A 12,873-nucleotide genomic window follows, 5' to 3' on the forward strand; every position below is an offset into this window, starting at 1 on the left:
TAATTTAATAACTTGGTCAGTGTCTCCATTGTGTATGTTGTTTTCCCTCTTACTAGTAAGAAATCTATAGAGAGATAAAACCGTTCTCTACCTTATTAATGTTTCACATGTGTACTTAGCTTCCTGTGGTAACTTACCTGACTCTTTTCTGTGATAGTTATGAAATGATTTCCCAGCTCCATCACTCCCTTCACATTTGCCAGTTGGCACTTGTTATGATTCTGAAAACAAGAGCCTTTCCTCTACCTTGTTTCCCACCCCCACTTCATTTGTTATGGATATGGATCCACAGATTTATAGCTTCTTACCATTCCTGGTTATTGTGGTGGTTGTAGTTTTTCAGATTTGACCAGTAGGAGGTCTTCATACTGATTCCTAGTCCTCTTAACACGCATCCATTGCTTTTATTGCCATTTCCTTCTTTATGGCATAGTAAAATATTACAGCCTAATCTTGTCCTTCCACATCCCAGCCCTGGAATTAGCCATTTCTCTGAGGAGCTCTGAGAAACCAAGATGTAGCTACCAGCTATGCTTCTAGGCTTTGCAGATGGAGTTTGAGAGTGTGTGTGTGTGTGTGTGTGTGTGTGTGTGTGTGTACATATGTATACATATATATGCATATGGACAGATGGATACATACATAAATGCACATGTGTGCACACATTTGTAACATGTATATGGATGCATGTAAATCCATTTACACTTACCATGTTTTTAGAGATCATGAGAATACACCAAAACCTCTACTTTTAGTCCAACCCTTCAGGATTCTTTACTTTTCTCTAATCTGTGTTTTTCCTTTTTTTCTAGTCAGAATCATCCCTTCTACGAGAATCAAAACTTTTTCTAATTTGTTATTTATTTGATATATAGTGAGGCTTACTTGTTTTACTTTATATCCAACTTTTGTTGTTATTATTTACTTCCCTCTTGAAATTATAAAATGTAAATAACTTGAATGTGTAACATTGAAACCACTGAAAATATATTTTTTTGCAGTGGACCATCTGCTGTTATGAAGTATGACAGAGTTGCAGCATCGTTTTCTTTTGTTTGAAGAGGGTTCCTAATCTTTTGTTGGATCATTTTATGATGGTAGCTTTAAAATTCCTGTCAGATAATTCCAACAACTGAGTTATCCTGGTTCTTAGCATGACAAGTTTTTTTTTTATTGTTATTTTTTAAATTTTATCCTGGAAATTCTGAATGTTTTAGAATGGGACTTAGAACCTATTTAATTATTATACATAGTAGGAAATCACCTTGTTGGGGTTTAGCCTACTTAGTGGGCTGAGTGTGACAGTTTAGTCTCCAGAGCTTTGCAGTGTTACTCTGGTCTTTGTTTAATTGTAATCTAGAGGCCACTTGGAGAATGTGGTGTTCCATACTGTGGTTTAGTTCTTAAGCCTCTTGGCAAACTGAATTGTACAGTTTTACATGTGAATCAATCAGGAGTGCACTAGGATTTCCTGAGTAGGTGTAAAGAATTCTCTTCTGCATATTCATTCTCTTTGGGCTCCTCCCCTTCTTTGCTAGTTGAGAGAGTGAAGATACTACTTGCCACTGCCAGGTCCAGGGTAGAAATCTCCATTCTTCCCTAGACTTTCACTGACACTCTGTTGGTTGGGGAGGAAAGCTGGCCCCAGGCCTCCTGCTACCTCTCTAAGCCTACACTCCCCGTTTGTTCTGTGATGGTACTGCTGGGGGCCGGGAGTATCAGCAGTGTTTAGCTTGGTAGGTGAGGTATTGTCAAAAAGATTTGTAGATACTTCCATTCACAGTCTTCTGCTTAGAGAGAGTAGATTTTCCTTGGGACTTTTTTGTCAGTGCTTATGGATAGTTCCAGCTTAGTATGTGATATAGAGAAGATAAAATGAAAATGCAGGGAGTTCAGTTCTGCATCTTTTCTCAAATTGAGGTTCTCAGCAGTCCCTCATTTTTTTTTTCAGTTTTTAAATTTTAATTTGTTATATATGACAACAGAATACATTATAATTCATACTACACATATAGACCACAATTTTTCATATCTCCTGGTTGTACACAAAGTAGAGTCACACAATTTGTATCTTCATATATGTACTTAGGGTATGATGTCCATCTCGTTTCACCATCTTTCCTATCCCCATTCCCCCCTCCCTTTTTCTCCCTTCCCCTTTGCCCTATCTAGAATTCATCTAATCTTCCCAAGCCCCCCACCCCTGCCACATTATGGATCAGTAGCCTTAAATCAGAGAAAACATTTGGCATTTGTTTTTTTTGGATTGGCAAACTTCACTTAGCATTATCTTCTCCAGATCCATCCATTTACCTGCAAATGCCATGATTTTGTTCTCATTTAATGCTGAATAATATTCCATTGTGTGTATATGCCACTTTTTTTTTATCCATTCATCTACTGAAGGGCGTCTACTTTGGTTCCACAGTTTAGATATTGTGCATTGTGCTGCTATAAACATTGATGTTACTGTGTCCCTGTAGTATGCTGTTTTAAAAAATCCTTTGGGTATAGACTGAGGAGTGGTATAGCTCGGTCAGATACTGGTTCCATTCCCAGTTTTCTAAGGATTCTCCATACTGCTTTCCATATTGGCTGCAATGTACGAGTGTGCCTTTTCCCCCACATCCTTTTAACACTTATTGTTATTTGTATTCTTAACAGCTGCCATTCTGACTGGAGTGAGTAGTTTTGATTTGTATTTCTCTAATTGCTAGAGATGTTGAACATTTTTTCATATGTTTGTTGATCAATTGTATATCTTCTTCTGTGAAATGTCTGTTAAGTTCCTTGGCCCATTTATTGACTAGGTTATTTATTTATTTTTTTGGTGTTAAGATTTTTGAGTTCTTTATATATCCTTGAGATGAATGCTCTATCTGACTTGCGTGTGATAAGAATTTGTTCCCAAATTGTAGGCTCTCTATTCACCTGATTGTTTCTTTTGCTGAGCAGAAGTTTTTAGTTTGAATTCATCCCATTTGTTGATTCTTGATATTAATTCTTGTGCTATAGGAGTCTTATTAAGGAAGTTGGGGCCTAATCTGACATGATAGAGATTTGGCCTAATTTGTCTTCTAATAGACACAGTGTCTCTGGTTTAATTTCTAGGTCCATGATCCACTTTGAGTTGTGTGCATGGTTAGAGATAGAGGTTTAATTTCATTTTGTTGCATATGGATTTCCAGTTTGCCCAGCTATCTTTTCTCCAATGTATGTTTTTGGCGCCTTTGTCTAATATAGGATAACTGTAATTATGTAGGTTAGTAATGCTAAAGAAAGAAATTAAAGAACACCTTAGAAGATGGAAAAATCTACTTTGTTCATTTTAGGCAGAATTAATATTGTCAAAATGACCATACTACCAAAAGCACTATACAGATTTAATGCAATTCTCATCAAAACCCCAATGACATTCCTCATAGAAATAGAAAAAGCCGTTATGAAACTCATCTGGAAAAATAAGAGACCCAGAATTGCTAAAGCAGTCCTTAGCAAGAAGAGTGAAGGTGGCATCACTATACCAGACCTTAAACTATACTACAGAGGTATCGTAACAAAAATGACATGGTATTGGCACCAAAATAGCAGTCCATCTTTGTACCTTTCAGTGTTCTCTTAAAATTGTTGTATCCAAGGTAGTTGTCTTTAGTGGGGAAGAAGAGGGAGAAATGAGTCTAGCCCATCTTATTTGGAATCAGGAGTTCTTTTTCATGTGTTTCTAATTTCTGTCATAGGTGTATGCACATTTAGGATTATTGCATCTTCTTGGTGAATTGACTTGTTTTTCACTTGAATTTTACTCTTTATCCCTGATAACATTGATTGTTCTGAAGCCAGTTGTGCTAATACAGCTATTCTAGGCTTCTTTGCATTAGTGTTTACATGATACATCTCTGTCCATACTTTTATTTCTAATCTTTTTATTTAAAATAGGTTTTTATTGCAATTTGGTCTTGTTCTTTTTAAAATCCAGTCTGATTTTGTTTTTGTCTTTTATTTGGTTCTTTTAGACCATTCATGTTTAATGTAATTATTGATGGAGTTGGCTTAAATTTAACATCTTGCTAAATTTGTTTTCTTCTGTCTGCTTTTGGTCTTTTAATCATTTTTTTAAAGCTGTCTTTTTGTTGATTTAACATTTCTTATTGTTCCAATTTATTTTTACAGTTGGCTTAATATTTCTTTTTTCAAAAAATGTGGTCACTCTACGGTTTGCAATATATATCCTTAGTTACAGTCTACCTTTAAATAGCATACAGCTTGCTTCAGTTGTTTATTAAACGTTTTAACAGTGTATTCTCAGTTCTTAAGTTTTTGTGCTATTGAATCACATAATACATTGCTATTGTTTTCTTAGCAAACAGATAATTTGTTTTAGAGGAGTTAAAAAGAAAAATGCACATTTTACGTCTACCTTTATGATTGCTGTTTCCAGTAGTTTGTTTATTGTAGAGATCAGTTTCTGGTTTTCTGCTTAAAGAACTTCCTTTAATATGTTTTGTAGTAGAGGACTGCTAATAAATTCCTGTCTGCTTGTGGTTGTCTCAGAATTTTTTTTTTTTTTAAATTTAACATCTTGGTAAATTTTTTTCTTCTGTTTAATTTTTGAAAGATAATATAAATCTAAATTAGTAAACTTTTTTTGGGTCAGTGTTTTAAAAATGTTACTGCATTATTTTCTGCCTGGAATAGTTTCTGATTAGAGATGTGATGTAATTCTGGATGTTTTTTATGTAATATACTTTTCCCCTTCTGGCTTCAAGATTTTATGTGGGTACACGTTGTTGTTTGTTTTTGTATTTGTTTTATTTTGTATTAATGTTCTTTAACTTTTTTGCATTTGTAATTTGGTGTCTTTCATTATATTTGGCAAGTTCTAGACCTTAGGTTTTCAACTATTTCTTTTCTTCTCTTCATTTCTTTGGGATTTTTATTACATTTGTTTTATTCTTCTGCTATTGTCCCATAGCTTAGGTGCTTTGTTTGTTGTGGATTCTATTTTCAGATTGGATAATACCAATCCCATTTCAGTTTCATTATTTTTCCCCATAAGTATTTCAAATTATCCTGTTACCCTTTCTTTTTAAATCTAGCATTTTTATTTATTTTACTATTATTTTGTTGGTACTGGGGATTGAACCCAGGGGCATTTAACCTTGAGCCACATCCCCATCCCTTTTTATTTTTTATTTTGAGACAGGGTCTAACTAAATTGCTGAGGCTGACTTTGAAATTGTCGTCCTCTAGCTTCAGCCTCTCAAGTCACTGGGATTATAGGCATGCACACTGTGCCTGGCTATTTTATTCTTTTTTTTTTTTAAATTTTTTCAATTTTTGTTTTTTAGTTGTTGATAGTCCTTTATTTATTTTACATAGTGCTGAGAATCGAACCCAGTGCCTCACACATGCCAAGCAAGTACGCTACCGCTGAGCCCCAACGCTAGCCCTATTTTATTCTTTTTTAAGGAAAGAATTTGTACTGATACACTTTCTACTGAAATGCTCCATTTGTTCATATTATTTGTCTTTTTCCACTAGATCTTTAGTATATTATTAATTGTTATTTTGTATCCCATGTCTTATAATTTTAATATCTTGATGCAATCTGAATTTGTTTTCTTATTACTGTTACAAGTCTTTGTTGAAAGCCAGACTTTATATGTAAGAATGTAAAAATCTGAATACTGAAGTATTATATAGTATTTGTGCCTAGAAGCAGATGTGTCTCTTCTTCTGCTAGGTCTTTATTACTTGGGATTCTTCAGATTTAGTCTATACTTGTACTTGGTTTGGATTTTGTTGTTGCTATGGTTACCCTCAGAGCAACATAATTTTCACATTTCTTGAGAACTCCCTTGTAGCTTTTGTTGGTGGGTGAGTTGTCATTAATTTTTTTTTAATGTCTGCCATGCATAACTGAGGTTTCCCCTGTGATCCTGTACCTTATGTTCATTTCTTTCCCAGTGATGGAGGAAGCTTGCTGTTGCTTGTCTCTTGGAGCCTGCTCAGTTCTTGGCACAGAGCAAGGGGCCCTTCTCTGTTGTACTGATTCAGACTGTCTCAGGCAGGCCTTTTGATTTTGGTCCCCAGGGGTAGGGTTCTCAGTTACCAGTACCACCCACAGTGGTGTAGTGGTCTTCTAGTTTGGGCCTAGAGTGGGATTTTGACCCTTTTGCAGGGGTAGAGGTTTTTGTCTGTGGTGATTATTTGCTTACTTTCCCCAACAGTAGTAGGGATTTACTTGTATTCTGAGGGCAACAGTTTTGCTGATCCTTTTCCAGTGGTTTAGTCCTTTCATTTCTTAAGGGATAAAGATTTAGTTGGGACTTCATCTCTGTCCTGCACTGTGGGTCTCTTCTTTCCCATGCCTGAATCTGGAGGGAGAATTTTTTCTTATTATCTATATTTTCCCAGTGAAAGACAGACTGGATACTCCTGAGTAGAAAAAAGCCTGCATTGCATGTGATGCACCTTGTGTTTAAGCCCCCCTGGGCTTTAATCTTCCTGGAAGCCCACCTTTGTTTGGCCTTTTGCAATTCATCAAAAAGTTTAACTAAAATCCTCTTACTCAGAGGCAGGGTAGTCCCAGTTTTTCTCCTGTACACTGTATTGTGTTCACTGGTGCTTATGACCCCACCCTACCCCAGGCACCTCTCTTGTCTTAGGTTTCAGGCTAGTTGGTGATTTTAGATCTAATGAAGTAAAAAACAATTGTGGAATAGCTGGGTCAAATGGTGGTTCCATTCCCAGCTTTCCAAGAAATCTCCATACTGCTTTCCAAATTGGCTGCACCAATTTGCAGTCCCACCAACAATGTGCAAGTGTACCCTTTTCCCCACATCCTCGCCAGCACTTGTTGTTGTTTGACTTTATAATGGCTGCCAATCTTACTGGAGTGAGATGGTATCTTAGGGTGGTTTTGATTTGCATTTCTCTGACTGCTAGAGATGGTGAGCATTTTTCCATGTACTTGTTGATTGATTGTGTGTCCTCCTCTGAGAAGTGTCTGTTCAGGTCCTTGGCCCATTTGTTGATTGGGTTATTTGTTATCTTATTGTCTAATTTTTTGAGTTCTTTATATACTCTGGATATTAGGGCTCTATCTGAAGTGTGAGGAGTAAAGATTTGTTCCCATGATGTAGGCTCCCTATTTACCTCTCTTATTGTTTCTTTTGCTGAGAAAAAACTTTTTTATTCCCTAAAGACCTAAAAAGAGCATGCTACAGGGACACTGCTACATCGATGTTCATAGCAGCACAATTCACAATAGCAAGACTGTGGAAGCAACCTAGATATTTGAAGGGAAATGGATGGCATTAGAGCAGATTATGCTAAGTGAAGCTAGCCAAGCCCTAAAAAACAAATGCCAAATGTCTTCTTTGATATAAGGAGAGTAACTAAGAACAGACTAGGGAAGAAGAGCACGAGAAGAAGACTTACATTAAACAAGGATGAGAAGTGGGAGGGAAAGGGAGAGAGAAGGGAAATTGCATGGAAATGGAAGGAGACTCACAGGGTTATACAAAATTACATACAAGAGGAAGTGAGGGGAAAGGGAAAAATAATACAAGGGGGAGGAATAAATTACAGTAGAGGGGGTAGAGAGTAAAGAGGGGAGGGGAGGGGAGGGGAGGGGGCATAGTAGAGGATAGGAAAGGCAGCAGAATACAACAGACTTGAGTATGTCAATATGTAAATCAATGGAAGTGTAACTGATGTGATTCTGCAATCTGTATATGGGGTAAAAATGGGAGTTTATAACCCACTTGAATCAAAGTGTGAAATATGATATATCAAGAACTATGTAATGTTTTGAACAACCAACAATAAAAAAAAAACCAAAAAACAATTGTGGTTTTATAGATTATGAGCTTTTTCTTTCCATTAGGGTTAGAGTGACTCTGTTTCCAACTCTCTACATCCTAAAAAGAATCGGAACTCTCTGAAAGAGATGGAAGGAAGCTCCTAAATTGTAACTAATCCTAAGATCTTTTTGTTAAAACCTTAGAAGAGGGTATGCTGGATGTTCTCTGTCTTGAATTGATGAATTGGATAGAATGCATATGGTTCTTTTGCTTTCCTATATTACCTACCTTGACTTAGTAGCTTTAGAAAGGCGAGAAGTGCTAGCAGAGAAAGGTACTATTTACATTGCTTTTACCAGTCTTACTATATTAGGGAGGCAGAAAGTACATCTCAGTTCTTGGAAAACACTCAGCTGCTTGCTTTCTTAGATGATTCTCTTAAGGTTTGTGATTTTTTTTTTTTAAAGAAACTTTAGTAGGGATTATTTCAAGCCAATTTAGAAGTAAAGAGTATACTGGTTTCCCTCATATATCTACTGCACAATTTAAGCAATTATCAGACTACCCTCAAGTTCTTTTTCATCTACCATTTTCAATTCCCCCCACTGGTGGATTATTTGAAGCAAATTCCAGACATATATTATCTTTCATATGTAAATGAGCATAAGAGATTGTAGATTCTTATTCCTATCATATGTACCTTAGTTTTAATTTTTAATACATTGATTTTGGATGCAGAAGGATATCATTTACAAATTCTATACTCTTTACATTCAAATGTGTGACAGAGTGTATTCCAGATCTCTCTGATATGTATAATTAGTAATTATACCTAAAGGTAAAAGTTCTAGAAATAGAATTTTTTCCTCTGGTATTTGTAGACTTTTTCTCTCTTTGAAAAGTAACCTGTTGTACTACATTTAACGTATTGGAGTTTGAGCAGATAGCCCCTAAGAATTGAAAACCTACAAATAAATGAATCTTTGTATTCCACAGGGATTATTGTTTATACCTATGCATTCAAAGGAAAAAACAAAATTATTTGACTTTTCTTTTGGTTATACTTTGAACTGTGTTATACTAAAACTGTGTTTTAATTTCATGTTATATTTTTTTAACCTAGGTTGAAATGACATTAGGCTTAGAAAAATTGCAAGAATAGAACTGAGGTATAGCCGGGCATGGTGGCACATGCCTGCGTGCATGCCTGTAATTGCAGGGGCTTGGGAGGCTGAGGCAGGAGGATTGCAAGTTCAAAGCCAGCCTCAGGAAAATTGAGGTGCTAACTACTCAGTGAGACCCTGTCTCTAAATAAAATACACAGAAAGGGGCGGGGGGGGCTGGGGTTGTGGCTCAGTATTTCAGTGTCCCTGAATTTAACCTCTAGTGCCAAACAACAACAACAGAGATATATCCATCACCCAGCTTCCTCTAGTGTTAACAACTTTCATACCTATAACACATCAGTCAAAACCATGTGATTAACAATGATTATATGTTCTTATTTTAACAGCTGTTGAAATAGTCCAGGAACTTGAAAACATGGAAAAGACCAGGATGCGTCTTGAAGCAAGTAAACTCAGCGAAAGTGTAAGTTGATGGTCTATTTCAGTGTCTGGTTAGAAATAAGGGGAAGAGAAGTTTAATACCTATCAAAATTAAAGCCAGCCATTTTAAAATTATTTAGTAGGACATATACTAGACTACATTTAATATATAAGATTTACTTGCAGAACATTTTAGCATGGATTCAATTATGTTTAGTAGACTTTAACACAGAATGCAATCCAAAGTAGAATTTGTTCATGAGCTGGAGTTCTGAGGAAAAAGGCCATGCTTTTGCATAATGGAGCTTTGATATTGGCCCAATCACATTTGAACAATTATTTAATCTCTGTGGCCTTCAGGATCTTCATCTGTAAAACTAAGCGGCTGAACATGACTTCTAAGATCCTCTTTTAACTCTGAAATTATGCAATCCTGTGATTAATTATATCTATAGAGATGTTAAGTAATTACAAGAGTATAAGAATTAGGTGTTGTGCAAAGCTTTTGAGGGAGTCAAAAACCTAAAAATTTTCACTATTGCCTTCTTTTAGCTTTGTGGCTTAACATTTGAGAAAAGGATATCAAAGAAGAAAACGGTCACTTTGTCCTGTGACTATGGAGGAGATGTTTGGGTCTCTCTCAAGTAGATTTTTCTAGACCCTTGGTAATGTCTTTGTAAGGAAGGCAATGATCTTAGGGAAGTAAGTTTATACCCAGGTAATAGAGAAAATGGGATTTCTATTGTAAAGGTAAAATTTCTAAGCTGCAAAAGCTTGAGTTAAAGTGTAAAAGACTAGGGCATTGTAAAGCTTCTAGATTACAAGGCCTGGGCTAAAAAGTAAAAGACAATTGTTACAATTGTAAAAGTCTATTGTTACAATTCTTCTGCTATCCCTGGAACCTGTAATCTCTGTAAAGTTGCTAGGACAATGCGGGAACTGCCTAGTAAATATCTCCATTGATTCCCTGGTTGTTTAATAGCTAAGGGCTCTAGGTAGCATGGCACGTAAGCATCTAGGCTCCAAAACCAATCAGTTTAAATGTGTACCCCACTTAGAAGTGACCAATCACCCCTGCCCAGATTGTTCCCGCCAATGTATGTATCCTGATTCAGAGTTGTTGTTCAATTTTCCCGCGCCTCATGATGATTTGTTCTGATGTATGCAAAGCCCCCCACCCTCTCCAAAAAGTGTACTTAAGCTTCGCTTGACCCCTGCTCTAGGCTCTGAGCCGCTCTCCCTTCTTGAGTGGGCACAGAGTCCCAGCGCGCTGGAACGGATCCCCAATAAATGTCCCTCTGCATTTGCATGAAGTAGGTCTCTTGTGTGGTCTCTCCCTCCGACGCTCTGCTGCACCCCAACACTATGCTCTTTATTATTATTACCTTTGTGCTAATTGTAAATGGAGACTGTGATGAATTATGTAGGTAAGTTTCTGAGATTTTAAAAGTAGAATAAGAAATTTCACACACTGTCTTGTGTTAATTTCATTTTCTCTACATATGATTTTTCTAATATAATCTGGAGAATTTAGGTTAGAAAGGAAAGAAGGCAGATAAGAAGGTGTGTCTTATTAATGATCAGCTAAATGTCTCCAATCTTCTAGTTTCTAATATTACCTGTTGCATTAATGAGAGTGGAAAATGAGATGTTGAAAATAGGAAATTTATTGGATTGTTTTGTTAATACTTTCTTTATTGTAATGGGATCAGTGTTGCATTTGCTACTGATGAGAAAAAAGTAATGAGTACAACGAATACTATTTATGATCATCAAAGGAAACACATAAGAATTGTTCTTAATCTATGTAAAATAGTGATAAGAGATTATTTTCCTTTAAATACATTGGAGAATTTAAAGTTTGTAGTATTTCCATTTTTGTCATTTTGGAGGAAATTTTAAAGATTTTTCTGATTATTTTAGGTAATGGTTTTTACGAAGGACCAAACAGAAAAGGAAATAGATGAAATTCACAGTAAATATCGTAAGTTGTACAAGTTTTCTTTATTTGCAAAGAACTTGGGTTGATTGTTTTTATCGTAAGTAAATTTTAAAAACTGTTTTATGTTAATGTTCAATACAACTTTTGTTAATATTACTTCAGAGACTGAATTTTAGTTGTTTACTCAGTGACCTTCTTTTGTACTCAATGAACCTGCTTTTTGATTTGTGACACTAGCTTTGAGTTAATCACTAGACACTTTGCAAATACTAATTAGTTCTCTAAAAACATCTCTTTGAGAAGATGAGACTAGCTTGAGAACATTCCTGACTCTCTCCTGTCCTCAGGCCTTTAATAAAAATTCTTCTGTAAGAAATTTCAACACTTATATAGCTTGCAAATTGTGCCAAAAATAGTTTTCATTTTATTCTTTTTTTTTTTTTTTAAATATTTATTTTTTAGTTTTCGGCGGACACAATATCTTTGTTTGTATGTGGTGCTGAGGATCGAACCCGGGCCGCACACAAGCCAGGCGAGCGCGGAGCGAGCTACCGCTTGAGCCACATCCCCAGCCCATCATTTTATTCTTAACACCTCCGAACTTTATCACTTTCTTTTCCTTAAATGGTCTTTTTATATATCTTTCCCAGGCTAACACCATTCTGTTTTTCTCAATTGAATATTCTTTGCTCCCTTAGTTGTTTTCTTTCAATAGTTAAACCAGGGAACCTACCTAGAATCAGGTGAGCAGGATTTGGTCTCTCAAACTGCATAAGAAGGAAGCAATCTCCTCAGATAGCTCCAACTATGTGCATGTATGAATATAACATTTTGAATTCCACTATTATGTATAATTATAATGTACCAATAAAAAAATAAGCAAATGTTAAATTGTAAATGAATAAATATAAAAAAGAAAAGTGATACAGTCTGATCAAACTGGGGAGAAGCAGCTAGATTGTTTCTCCACTGGTCCTACAGAAACTGTTAAAAGTGGTAGAAACAAAAACCAGGTTTACACATGTAGATTTAGCTAGCCTTACAGTTTAATCATATATTTTAATTTGGTGTCAGTCTCCAAGTATGTTATTGATATATCTTCTTCTTGTAAACATTTCATTAATGTTTTATATGCATGTAGTTTTTAAAAATCAGATATATCTATGAGGCCTAAACCATCAATTTCATCTCTCTTCCAGCAACAACCTGCCTCCTATCCCATAAGGTGACAGCTATTATGCCTTTGGTTAAAAAAAAATATGTATATATGTCACACATGCATATATATATGAAAAAGATTACAGTGTAACAACTACTTATAGCATTGACATTGTATTGGGTATTAAAAGTAATCTGAAGATGATTTAAAGTATACAGGAGGTCAGGTATGGTGGTACATGCCTGCAATCCTTGCAACTTGGGAGGCTGAAGTAGAAAGATAACAAGTCTGAGACTAGCCTGGGCAACCTAATGAAAACCTGTCTCTAAATAAAAAAATAAAAAGGTTTGAGAATGTAGCTCAGTTACAGAACACCCATATGGGTTCAATATCCAGAACTGGTGAAGGGGTGATAAC

At 35.8% G+C, this 12,873-nt stretch overlaps 1 protein-coding gene across 1 annotated transcript in view; it reads left to right on the top strand.

Moving 5' to 3' along the window:
* The window catches only part of Rad18 (RAD18 E3 ubiquitin protein ligase), a 103,629-nt gene that overhangs the window by 41,494 nt on the left and 49,262 nt on the right, over positions 1-12,873 (top strand). Inside the window, exons 8-9 of the mRNA XM_005333841.5 lie at positions 9,322-9,398; positions 11,279-11,339. Of these exons, the coding sequence (XP_005333898.1) occupies positions 9,322-9,398; positions 11,279-11,339 (138 nt within the window). The remainder of the gene's footprint in view (positions 1-9,321; positions 9,399-11,278; positions 11,340-12,873) is intronic.

Source organism: Ictidomys tridecemlineatus, chromosome 16 (genome assembly GCF_052094955.1).
Source record: "Ictidomys tridecemlineatus isolate mIctTri1 chromosome 16, mIctTri1.hap1, whole genome shotgun sequence".
NCBI lineage: Eukaryota > Metazoa > Chordata > Mammalia > Rodentia > Sciuridae > Ictidomys > Ictidomys tridecemlineatus.